This window comes from Erpetoichthys calabaricus, chromosome 8 (genome assembly GCF_900747795.2).
Source record: "Erpetoichthys calabaricus chromosome 8, fErpCal1.3, whole genome shotgun sequence".
Taxonomy (NCBI): domain Eukaryota; kingdom Metazoa; phylum Chordata; class Cladistia; order Polypteriformes; family Polypteridae; genus Erpetoichthys; species Erpetoichthys calabaricus.
In genome coordinates this window covers 66,500,675-66,514,480 of record NC_041401.2, presented here as the reverse complement: position 1 = coordinate 66,514,480, position 13,806 = coordinate 66,500,675, and the positions used below count along the sequence as shown (strand labels likewise).

The window sequence follows — 13,806 nt, the reverse complement described above, 5'->3', positions numbered from 1 at the left end:
AGGTTCTGGCAAAAACTATTCCCAAAACAATAAAAAAACAATTAGTAAAAAAGAATTGCTTACAAAAGTAATGCCATAGTAATGCCATGAAAGTAATTGTATATGAAAATCAGAATAATTTTCGTGGTATTTAAAATAAAATTGCAATACTAGAACACGTTGTTTTAATATGTGTTACTTATACCATAAAGCCGTTGTAAATATAAATCCAGCAGAATCATAGTAACAAACATGATAAAAGAGATTCTGTTACTAAAATTCAAGACTTCCACGTCACCTATTAAGTGGTACGGGATGGCATTTTAAGGAAGAACGATTAGGAAAAGCAGAAAATTTCCTGTGAATGCCAGTCCACGCAAAATGATGTAAAAGCCAATTTCTGAAAACTGTGAGAAAATAATTAATAAAAATACATTAAGAAAATTATGGCCCTGCTTTAGGGTTTGTGTTGCCTGTCAGATTAGAATGAAACAGCCGGAAATATATTTCCAAATTGCGGATTGCTCTTTACGTCACGCCTTATGGTGGGTGTGGTTAGGGAATGTATATTGTACCACGCCCTCCTCTATTTTGCCGGGTGAGCATGTTCAGCAAGTACCGCCTCCCCTTTTTTCTTTTTGCCCTTATCGGCTGCTCAAGTGACTTGTTTTAAGAAGACGTTTGCTTAGCGCAGCTGTGTAGTCTGCGAGACCGGATGAGAGTTAGGAGAATGAAAAAGTCGCTCTGATTTGTGTGTGAGGTACGAGACGCTATTAGCTTGAACAATTCATCACATCGATTATTAATAACAGAATTATCATAAGACAATGGAGACACTTAATAGGTTCTATGAAATTGGACGCTATTATGTTTTTTTATTTATTATAAAAACGTATAACTAAACGGAAACAAAGCTAAACTGCTTGTACAACTATACGGAGTGGCTGCTTTTATTTACCTTTTCAAACTATTATGGACGTTTGTCTCGTGAGAGCAAAAAATGGAAACAATACGGGATAACTGCGGAAGACTCTGTTAAGCAGATCTTTAATGAAGCTGTCCAAGTTGCCCCGATGACTCTGGGCAGCGTCTCCGACGGTGGGAGGTGTGAAGCCGGACACATCTGCTCTTGCTGCGGGGAGAAAATGATGCCCTACTTCTCTGAAAATGCAGTAATTTCGCAAAACACCATCAACCAGATGTAAGTACAGGAAACGCGCGTAAACTACCAGTATTCGAACATTAGAAACGTGTGTAGCTGTACCGGTTGTGTGTATTGTGGAGCCAGTTTGACTGTGAGTCATCTCAGCAGAAAGTCGAGATTCTCGAGTCATAAAACAAAGTTAAAGCAGGTGTTTACGTCGTGCAACACACTGTAAGATGTATACATAAACACGCGAAACTTTAGTGGTGTTTCATTATGTAAAGGGTTTTTTTTTTTGCTTCAGAAGAAACTTGATTACTTTTTTTATTATTTTTTTATTTTTCGCAATCACGAACTTGTTACTTGATACACAAGGCTAGTCTTATTAAATACATGAAGGCGATAGAAGGTTTATATGCGAATTTGATTGGGGTCATGGCTAATATTGTCAGTTTACGATTCCCAGAATACAGTTAGCCACCGGCTTCCAGCCTTTCTGTGGGCCAGAGGGCAAATTTTTTTATTCAGTTTTCAATTGGATTGTAACACATGGATACATGCGCAATTACAGAAAACTTAATAAAACTAGTGTTTTTGCAGCTTACACTAAATGGAGTTTCCTTTGTCCTGCAAATATTACGTGTTGCTTTGTAATATTGTAACATTTACCCTGCATTAATTGCATCATTTAATTTTCAAATGTCTCTCAGTTAAAAAAAAAAAATCTTGACTGACATGTTGCATATGTTGATATATTAAATCAAGTTGATACAAAGAGTTTGATTTTTAGTTTCCCCAGCACTTGTGATCTTTTTTTTCCAGTGCACCATATGAACTGTTAGTGTTGAGCATGCACACGTTTTCATAATGCTACTGCATTTTATTAACATTGACATATAAAGGTCAACCTGAATTCTGTGTTTATTACTGTCCAAAATACTTTGTAATATTTATCCTTTACAAAAAGGTGTACTTTTTGTAAAATGTAGGATTGCAGGTACTTGGAATGTATGTATTTTAATAGTATATAATAATAATAATAATAATAATAATAATAATAAATTTATATTGCACTTTATATTGCTGGTTTAATACTTGTCACTCACTCATTTAACATGAAGTTGACCAAATCACTTAAACTGCAGATATTTGTGTGGTTAAAAAAAATTTCTCTGGGCAAGGGAAAGGTTCTATGTAGTACATGAAATGCAGTATTATTGTCATTGATCATTTGTATTGTAGATATTTCAAAATATTCTTTTTGTTAGCTTTTATAACTGGCTGTAGTTTAGCAGCGTTCTTTACTATCCAGTGCACTTTAAGTGTCTAAGGTATTGTGAATTTGCTGCTGATTAAATTCTGCATAAGGTATCCTGTTCGACTTTCAGTACTTTCCTTCATTTAGCTGATTAGATCAATACATTTTTTCCTTTAAACACAAAATAGACGGAACAAAGGGCAACTACCAGAGCACTTAAGATTGCACTACTCTTTTCCAAACTTTTAGAATGTACACAACAGTTGTGCATTCTAATCACAGACATTTAATGAGTCATAGTCAGATTCATCATAGTCTAGGGCAGTTTTTGTACTGAACGCCTTACATAAGTTTTACTCTGTTAGCCCTGTATGCTCAGTATATTTCCTTGAGCTGTGCACACAGCTTACATTGTCTAAGGTTGTATACGGTTGCATGTTCTGTTTTAAAATTTGAATGTGATCAAGAATTATATTTGGTTCAAGTACAAGGGAAACATTTCTATTACCTTCTGTATAGAAATGTATTCTAGCTGTTTTATTTTGGGCCATGTAGTACAGTATCCATATATAACATTTACTAACTGAAATTAAGGTAATCGAAGAGCAAAAAAAGTGATCAGCATTTATCCTTTTCTTTAAACGGTCTTTCAAATTATATGTAATCAGCCAATCTGAATCTGTAGGCTATATGTTAAGTGCTGAGACAATTAAGCAAATTTATCTTATTTAGCAAGTCTCTAGTAGATTCTTGGTAGATATTGTACTTATTTTGTTAAGCAGTGTGATTGTTTTAGTAACTTAGTTTATATTACCCCCATTTTTTAGATGGTGCTGAACCTCACAATTTATACTTCCTGGTTGTTCGAGCTGTGCACCAGGAGAAAGGTAGCAACTGCATGCTGTGACAGTATGGTTAGTTTGTTTATTTGGTATGCTTATGAAGTATTTTCCACCTAGAATAAAACTACATCCAGTAAAATGGAAAATTTCACCATGTCTACATTTTGCCTGATTTTTTATGTTTGTGATTTTAGAGGAAAAGAGTAGATGCTTGGCAGGAATGCAGTTATTGCTGACTTTTATTTTAGCAAAGGTAATAAGGTTCAGGGGCAGAACTCCCATATTTAGACCAGAGAGATTTGCTTGGCTTACTGTATTTTGTTTGATTCATTTACTGCTTAATGGAAAGCATTGTTTGTGTTATGCTAGTGGTCTGATTCTGCTCTACATTTTGCTCATATGGTAAGTGTAACTATGTTTCTGCTTTGATTTTTTTCCTGGAAGGGTTAATCTTGGACATCCTCATCTTATAATATTTAGAATATTGAATCATCTGTGGTGAGCATAACACTGCCTAAGGATTACTTTGGCTTAATGCTAGTGTAACTTACCAAACAATTCTCTTTAGATGAAGTTTAATGTAAATTTAATCGTTATTGTTGTGTTAAGCTTCCCGTGTTCATCTAAATGCTCTTAAGTTTTTTAATTATCCTGTCATCGTTTGTCTTGCAGCAGCCCAGCATTATATCTGAGTTTGTTTCAATAATTTCTGTGATGGTTGAAAAAGATTATTTTGACTGTATATTGTAGGCCGGCTATAGGTTTTATCTTGCATTTTCCTGTACTTTTTAATTTGTGATCTCTGGAAGGCTGTGTGTCTTCCTTCTCTTCCATCATGCTTCAAAATAGTAAACTAACTTTCCAAAACCACTTTGTCTGTGCACAAGCTGTTGAATGACGGGGCTTTGTGGTCCATGCTAAATGCTTGTTCTTCTTTCAGAGATTCTGGTGCTTGGATGTTTGGGGGGAAAAAAGATATTTCTTCAAAATGTCAATAAAATGGAATAGTTTCTATTGTAATTTCCATATCCTGGTAAAGCTGACCTCTTTGTGTTGAAATTGGTCAGAAACGTAACTGTTTAAGCATCATGCTAAACACTTAAACTGGATTTGATCTTCTAGTCATGAAAATAGACAGACAAATGGAACATGATTTGTCCCCAGGATGCATTCACTTCTAGAAGTTCACTTCCCTGTCATTAGTTTAGATGCATGGATGCCATCAACAAATAAATCATCCATCCATCCATTTTCCAACCCGCTGAATCCAAACACAGGGTCACGGGGGGTCTGCTGGAGCCAATCCCAGCCAACACAGGGCACAAGGCAGGAACCAATCCCGGGCAGGGTGCCAACCCACCGCAGACAAATAAATCAACGTTTTTTTTTTTTCTTTTCTTAAGACTGCTTTTTTTTTTTTTTTAAGTTCCAGTTTCTGTCTTGAAGATTACCCTGAGTATATTTCTATCCTGTATATTCCAAAGCATTAATTGAATATTGATCATAAATAGTGTTACAGCATTTTGACCTCTGGTATTTTAACCTGTTTTCTTTCTTTGCTTTAACTGAGAAGCTTTTTCAGGATTCACATTCACATACAAATGAATCACATTTCTTGTTGTAGTTTTAAAAAAAAAATGCATTCTGTTGAACTTTGACTGATTGTTTGTACTTCCTTATACTTCCATGTTCTTTGTTCTTTCTAAATTTCTGGTCTTATTGGTTTACATTCTGTTTACTCTTTCTATCTAAGCTTACTATGTTGCACTATTGGTTATTAACCATTTTTAAAACTCATTTTAATAGTACTCATTAGGGAACAAAATGTAGTGATTATGCTTCCTGAGGTAAAATACACATTTTGTTGTATTTTTTTTTTATTGCTGTTTTATGTTTCGTCATTTGCCTTTGGTACACTGTAAAGACATTTTAATAGACGCATGTGCCTCACTGCCACTTGTGTGCATCATTGAAAGGGTCCTATTGTTTCAATGAGGAACTACAGATAAATATTACGTCAGAGTGACATGCATCTTTTATTTTGACATTAAGTTAGTTATTTTCAGCATATTGCATTTGCATACACTAGTTCTCCTAATCAGTTTCTCCAGCTTGACAACTTTTAAACGTACATTGCAGTCCTACATCTTAACATTTCCACCTATATCTCTCTGTTAATGTTGGTAGGCTTTTCAGTTGCACTCTTTAAGAATCCTATAAGCAGTATTTATACAAAGATCACCAGTTCTCACAGATATAAAATGTGTAAGAAGTATGGTATGAATTAAAACATTTTATCTAACTTGTTGCACGTGGTTATTTTATTTGGATTGGGAGATAATCTATAATTTCTCTTATATTTTTAATAAAAATCTATTGTGTAGATGTACAGTTTTTATACCTAATTGACGGTTGTGTTTTCATTTTAACAGTAAAACAATGTGTCAGTTGATATTACCGACTTCACATCCTTTACCTAAAATCTGGTCTGCTGCCTGTCTAGGAAAATGATGGGAATTAAAGGCAAAATAACATGACAGTGACTCCCCTACTGAAAAAAGAAAGAGAAAAAAAAAAGATAAAATGTCCTTTGTGATAAGTGCACTCACTAAGAACTGTCAAGATCCCATCTACAGTATCAATCTGTTAATTAGGAAAGTTAATATTCCTTGTTCGTTTGGTAATTCTGTTTCCATGTATATTTTTCTTTAATGTCAATTTCCATTGTGCGATATGGCCTGCCACATGCTGCATCATAATTATTGCGTCTCTCCTTGTGTTATTAGTATGTTGCTTGTATTTTCTTGCGAACGTGACTGTCTGGGTAATGAGTTGAAGTTAATGATGAGCAATTTTTGAAATTTCAGTTGATAGTGTGCAAGGGAGGAGTAAAAAGTAATTGAGGCTAACACTGTCAGCTCTATAAACTGTTTTCTTTTTAACCTTTCTTTAGTCTTCTACAGACAACACTATCACAAAGATATGCTATTATTTACTAGAATGCTAAATGTGGTTCCTTAGTTTCTAACTGTTGAATAGTTGGTGATGGTATTGTGGAAATTGTATTTTATTCTTCCTCCATGCTTCTCTTAGTTTATTTAACTTAAAACACTGATTATTTAAGTGCCGTATGTAACATAAAATGGATTTAATGAGATAGAGCAGATGCAAGTCTGTCTGTTAGGGCCTCCCAGTGGGTTCTTCCTCTCTCCTGTAATTTTTGTAGCGAATGCACTTTAGATAGTAAGTCTACAGCAGTGTTTTACAACCTCAGTCCTGGGGGCACACTGTGGCTGCAGGTTTTTGTTCCAACCAGATTCCTAATCAGTGGTAACACCTGATAGCACTGATCTCATTTAATTAGCTGGTATTATTTTTCTTTTATTCTACATTCAGAAAAGCACAGCAGCATGATTTTTACATTTATAAGACATTTAGAAATATTTCTGCTTTTTCTGTACATTTAAGTGCTTAAATCTCTTTTGTTGATTTCATTATATTTTGCTCTTTCTCTGTGCAGTTTTTCCCCTTTGTTGTATCTTATTAATGACAATTAAAAACGAGCAGAGCAGACACGCTGGCAAACAACACTGAATAATCAAAGGCTGCAAGTACTTTAGCATCAGACCCACTAATTAGTAAATAATGAATGAATTAAACAATTAGAGCACCTAGAAAAGTAGAATGAAAATCAAGATGAAAATATTGTTAAAAAGAAAAAAAATACATTATTCCCATATAACTGCTTGGTACATTTTAATTAATTAATTATTTATTTATTTTTACCAATATTAGTTTTCTAATTTCTATATTGTTCCCAAAACACAGAACTTGGGAAGTAACACATCACCTAATTAGCCCAGGAGTCCAATTAAAAACAGAAGCTGGTTGGAACAAAAACCTGCAGCCACAGTGTGCCCCCAGCACCGAGGTTGGGAAACACTGGTCTAGAGCATGCCAGAACTGACTATATGAATGGCCTTTGAGGTCCGCTATTAGGCTAATCCACTTCTGACTTTCTGCTTTGTTGTGCTGAATCTGTAAAGCAAGATTTCAGCTATGTTTTGTTTGGATCCTGTCTTCTGCTAATTTAAAGATGACTGTTGAGCTTTATGAACTATTTTCTAAGTGGTCCCCTTTCATTTGAAAAATATGATCCAGCTCACTAGCACCTTTGTTTTGGACAAGATTTTGACTATTCAATTTTCGTTTAGGAGGACTGTATCTGCATCTTTAATCACAGCCCATATTCAACTGCTACAGTTTTAAACCTTTTTTATATTACACTTGGAGGTCTGCATATTAGTCATTGAGCTTATGGAGCCTATTTTGCCTGAGATTGCAATCATGTCCTTTTGTGGAGGACAGAGCCGTCTTTGTTACAGATGGTCACTGTTTTGGTGTGTTGGGGATCATTTATCTTTACAGTCCCATTTTTATGCTTCCTGATGCTATCTATTTACAATTATGTTTTATTACCTGTGTTTATATTCTAAAAAAAAGAAAAAACTTTAAAAAGCTGTCCTCTTGAAACCAACCTGTTAATTCCTGTGTTACTTTCTAAATTCATTACAGTATAAAGAAACACCCCCGTTTTTGTGAAAGTGTTAATGCAACGTAGCAAACTTTTTTTTTTTCTTTTTTTTTTTATTATAAAATGCATCTAAACCTTTGTGGCTCTAATAAGGTGACTGAGATTCTTATGTAATCCTGACATTTTTAAGTCAAAATCCCCATTAAATCCACTATGTTAATTAAATTCATTTCCAGATTCTGAATGAGTAGCTTGGTTTTATGGCTGTGAAACATGGTAAAGTTTTGTTGTTAAAAGGGAACTGCTTTGCTGTTACACTAACTTGTTCTCATTCTTTTATATTAGATGGAAAACAGTTTATTAGTTTACTCTATTCACCTATAAGAAATTCTGGATGTGCTCTCCCGAAACAAAATTTTACATGCGTGCATCAGCCACTTCTCACAGAGAACATCTTCTTAATGTATCTCCCACTCCACAGTTTGTAAGATCTTGGTTTGCATTTTTGCATTTTTACTATACAAGCCAGGATGTCCAAGTGGCTCATTGCATAACCCCATTTTCTGGTCATGTGTTAAACCTGTTTCTTAGCATTTTAAGTTGGCACATGTGAGGTCAAATATTTCTCAGTAAATAGTGTAAATGTTTAATGACCCTTTGAATATGTATACAATACAACACCTTTAAAATATCTGCAGAGTGTGAAGGTTAACATTAAAAAACATACAGCAGGTACGAGTTACTTTTGAGTGCACTTACTGTGATTACTATTTTTTGTATATTCTACTAGATTTTGCCATTTTGCCCGACAATAGCATCAAACTAATATTAAATGACCTCTTAAGAGCGTAACATATATTTTATAAGTGATTGTGGTAGTCATGCATATTGTATTTTCTGTGTTTGTTCTACTTTTTTTTTGCTTTCCTGAAGACCACTGATGAGAAAATGTTTTGAGATGTGCAACAATAAAGCACCTAACCAAATTTAGAACTTCTTTTTAAAAGTATTGAATGTGATTTCTTGAGCTGATTTTCCCATAACTCTGGATCAGCTACTGTATGCTATGAAAAGGAAAAAAAATTCTCCTTAGATTTCCATTTGCGAGAAATAACTGAAATTACTTTTTTTTTTTTTTTTTTTTTTTTTTTTCACTTTCTTGTATACATAGTATAAAGAAAATATAGGAATCATGAAAAAACTCAACCTCGAGATTTTGATCAATCTTGATGTTTTAGACCTTCCTGGGTCCAAAAATACCATTTTTGAAATTATCTGTCAGTGTGTAAACACAATAACTCAAAAGATTTTTGTACACCTGTTTTATATCAAAAATAAGGAATCCTATCAAATTTTGGGGCACTTCCAGCAACTGGAAGTCATACTTTACTTGAAAATTCGCCAAAGTATTCAGTTAAGGTATGGTTATAATTACAGATAGATGATTCAAATTTTGTACAGAGATTTTTTGTACAATGATTAAAAAATGACTCAGCCGGAAGTAGTATTTTATTTAAAGAACCATCCGAATTTTTTGTATTGTGGAAATATAAATGTGTACACAATATTAAAAACTGTATTCAATATGACGCATATTCTTTCAGTAACTAATATTAATTTTATTTTAAATTATACATCATCACATGTAAATATAAAGATATAATGGGAACAATGAGCTGCTGCGTCCCCGTTGTGTTCCTGGTAATACATTTAATTTTAGGATTTTTTTTTTTCCCCACCATTATTCCCCATCATTATCATAATTAAATATAGCCAAATGCAGTTTTAGCTATAGCAATTTATTGCAACAAATATTATATAATAATAACACTTTTTTCTATGTTTTTAGGTGACTATAACTCTTTTTACTTTGCACATATTCTAGGTAATGCATATGTTTTTGACATCCCTAAGTGCGAAAATATAATTTTAATATAAAGTTTGATTATAAAAAGAGAGATTATTGTGTCTTGATATTGTCAATTAGTTATGATGAGAAACAGATGATATTTGAGAAATATTGCGCAACTGGAAGTGGTTCTGATGACCTGTTCCTCTATCTCCATATACGAGAAAGTCGAGGGGAGCACACTCCCAGTTTTATTAAATTGCGGGGGCCAACATTTTGCATTTCTTTTAGCTAAATAAGCTGAATCTCTTTGCCTGCATGCAGAAGTCATATAGCATCTGTGTTGACAAAGGGTGTCTAAAATGTGCCTATTAATTAATTTCTCTTCAGTTAGAAATAAAATATGGCTACACAGATACTCAGGAAGAGAGTCTTGGTGTATTGTTAGGTTGATGTGGTAAATGTGTTTGTATTTTAATTTGCTTGATTATATTGAACTTGAAGGCACATACCAAAATTGGGGTTGGGATGGATACCACATTTCGTATGCTTATAGTTGATATGCTGTAATAATCGGCAATGCTTGTTTTGTTTTCTGAATTGGCAAGGTCTCTTTGCTGTCCTGTGATAGACTACTCCGTTTGCTCAACGTGCTGACTTGAGCCAAGACCTCTGTAATTAGTCTATTGCTTTTGAACATTTTCTTTCTAATGTCTTTCTATACAGGAATAGCCATGTCTGCCTGGACACTGAAAAATCCCCTTAATCTTTCCAAGGCAGATCAGTTACTAGCCATTCTGGCTGAGCTTACACATGATTTGTAATATTAGCTCGGTCAGAAGTGTCTGTGCCTCAGCTTGCTGTCAGTTTTGCCGACTTTTCCTATAGCAAAGGTTAAAATGTAAGAAGAAAGTGATTTAGAAAAGTTTAAGAGTGTAGATATAGTTGTGTGTCATGAGGTATATACAGTAACATACAACATCAGATTAGAAGAAATCTTTTTCTTTTTTTTTTAAATTGAGGGAAACCATTATAATCAAGTACATTAACTACTGGAACAGAATTAAAATAAGTTATAATATAGTAGGTGATATATCTTTATTTGTGCTCTTGTCACAAAAGATTAGCAACCCTTTGTCTCCTAAAATATGATTCATTAATAATTGTATATTGATACATATGTTTGAGAGTTGTTTTGTGCCCTATTAAACCACACCATTAATTTCTTGATCTAGACTTGCATAATGGATTTTATATATCTGTGTGTAACAAAAGTAGTATGCTACTTTTTTGCACACAAACACATACACAGCTAAACATAGTGATTGGCTGTGCTTAGCTCTATAATTATCATTCATAGTCCAACCAGGCCAGCAGCACTTACTAATATGGAGAAGGGCAGATAGGGTCACCTTAGCAGTACTTATGGAGTAGTTCAAAGTGCCAGGAGCTTGCTACTTTTGCCCCCTGTATTCTGGCAGGATGGAATCCATTCTCTACTCTACAGATATTAATTACTGTACTAATCTCCATACTGTAAGCTTTACTGGATGATGGCCATGTGGTTTTGGGTACTTACATATTTGTACCCACAAGCAGATTTGCTTCCTTCTTCATCCAGATCACTATTTTTAGAAGTTGATGTTATTTTGGGGTTTTATTTTCCAGGTTAATGCATTTCTTGCATGTACCTGGTTTGTATAGTGCTTTGTAACATATATTTTTAAAAGCAAGTGGAAATGTCTTCAAAGTAAACTAATACAGGGGTGCAGAGAAGACATTACCTATTTTTCCTACATTGTAATGGTTGCCATACACATACCATATGCTGCTGTACATCTGTGTACTTCTAGAAACATATTGGAGTTCATATGAACTAAAGAGTTTTCCAGTGTTAAGATTCTAACACCCAAACCTCCACCTAGACAATGATAGTTTTTTGAGTTGTTAAGCAGCAGCATTAACATGCTATCCTACTACCATCTACTATGTTGCAGTTGCAAGTGTTCGCTGATGGGGTTTTTTTTTTTTTTTTTGCACAAGACTTTACTATAACTTTTCTCTCTGCTAGTTTCTGCATGTTTCTGGGAAATTGTCTTTTCTTAAGAAACAATTGAGTATTCAGCATAACTAAATAAAATTTCATGAAATATTGCAAAACTTGATTAAGTCAGTAGCTGGCATTTTGAAGCAGGTTTTTAAGAACAAAGAAGTACTAGGCGCTTCCTGTTCAGCAATACTCCGTTTCCCCTTTCTTTGCCATGTTGCAAACCGCAGCTCAACTTTCTCATGCTGTACTGGTAGATATGTAGTTGTTTCGTTTGGGTTCACCTTTGCTAACAGCTTTGCCACTACTTGTTTTATTATACATGTTTGGCCATCATTTGATTGGTTATGCATCACTCCTTATGACTCAGTCCTGTGCTTGAAATCTCATTTTTACACATGTGTGGCGGACCATGTGACTTGAAGATATAACCCCTGCTACTTCCTCTGTATCTAAACTACCAGGTGTGGCTGATATTAGCTGGGAGATATTTTTTCTTCTCTTTAACCCTACATCTGAAGTAACAGTGTATCGCAGTGTTTAACTGGAAGACATTTCCTCTTAATTTCCTGCTTATCTGAGTTTACCGTTTCTAGGCATGTATATAACTGGAAGGTCTTACCTCTCCAGTTTCCTGTATGTAGGCTGACTAGTCTGTTTAAGGTTTAGCTGGAAGGCATTTCCTTTGTGTGCTTGTACCTTGTAACTGAGCTGAACATTCAGCCGCACCCTAGTTTCACATCACAATTCTGACCACATTGTGGTAAGTAGGTCCTATGTGATGCTTTTTGTAGTCCGTAGCAGAGCTATTGTTTTTTCCTTAAGAAGCTAGAAATTTAATCATGCTACATCTTTATTAATAACCTATTATAAATAATAAAATATGGTTGAGTACATTTAACAAAACCAAACCATGCAAACCCATGCTGGTTTTTTTTTTTTTTTTTTAACTTGAATTATGAAAGTAGTGATACCTGTTTTTTCTGACTGCCAGAAAATGTAAATTTGCATGGTGGGCTTATTTGGTAGCTCTCAGGAGGTATTTTACTTCAGCTTCTCATCCTTAACACCAAATATAAAAGAGCTTAATGCCTATATATCATAGGGTCCTGCTAATTGTAATGGTTTTTAGGCACTGCTGTTTTGCTTCCACGCGAGAAATGCTTGCATCTACTTACTAGCATTTATTGTGTCACCACAGGAAGTGACTTATCTGAATAGCTCTTTAGGCTGTAACGTAAGCAGAGAATAGTAAGGAAGTGGCCTGCATGGGGAATAGGTTAAGAGGTTATGGGAGAGTGCCACTGACTTTAGATTTTTTTTTTAATTCCACTTATATGTTGTTTCTAAAAATGGGGAGAATGTCAGAAAATGTTTTGATATTTCATAGGATACCTCTGTATCTGTAAATTGCCACATTTCGATACAATCAAATGCGTTATCTGTTTAGTATTACTTTAAATCCATGTTGCTGTTGTGTTATTTTTATGTTTTAATTTAAGCAAGATATTAAAAAAAATGTTTTTTATGAGTTGATCATTGATTATTCTTTAACAACTATATGATGTATAGTTAAGGTTTGAAAGTGGATTTTATCTGTGACCTAAGTTTGTTTTATCCTTTGCAGCATCAGTGAAAGCTTCCTTACTGTGAAAGGAGCTGCCCTATTTCTTCCCAGAGGCAATGGATCCACAACACCAAGGATCAGCCAACGACGCAACAAACACGCTGGTAAGTTGACAAACTGGGCTTCAAGGTATATTGGGGTCACAGTTTAAACAGGAGCTGCTTTCTCACAACCCATGCTAAGTATGAATGGTTCCAATTGTACTGTATCCAAATGGAAGTAGAAAATAAGCTGCAGTCTTTATTTCTACACAAGTTAGTTGCAGTTTCTCTCCTTTAGACCTATAAAATGTTCTATCACCTGCCTTTCACCTTTTGCAACACAAATCATACCTTAAGGAAAAAGTTGCATCCTGAAAGAGTTGTTCAGTTTGCTTGAAATTTGATTTTGAAGATTTGGATGGTTAGGTATGCAAGTTGAGTGTGCATGTCCATTACACTTACTACTGCTGCTGCTAAAGGGACGCTTTTTGATTTCTCCATAAAATTGTAATAAGTGGATAGGGTAGAATTATAATAACCGTATG

The 13,806-nt window shown here is 34.4% G+C and overlaps 1 protein-coding gene across 3 annotated transcripts in view; it reads left to right on the top strand.

Annotated features, from left to right (window-relative positions):
* LOC114655580 (protein phosphatase Slingshot homolog 2-like) overlaps window positions 1–13,806 on the top strand; it is a 120,952-nt gene that overhangs the window by 76,930 nt on the left and 30,216 nt on the right. The window contains exons 1-2 of one of the 3 annotated variants that reach the window (XM_028806673.2): window positions 638–1,180; window positions 13,281–13,384. In XM_028806673.2, coding sequence (XP_028662506.1) covers window positions 1,053–1,180; window positions 13,281–13,384 — 232 coding nt within the window. In that variant the 5' untranslated portion in view covers window positions 638–1,052. Of the gene's footprint in view, window positions 1–637; window positions 1,181–3,208; window positions 3,296–13,280; window positions 13,385–13,806 lie in introns of those variants that run through there. The other 2 variants (XM_051930843.1, XM_028806676.2) reach the window with 2 other exon arrangements.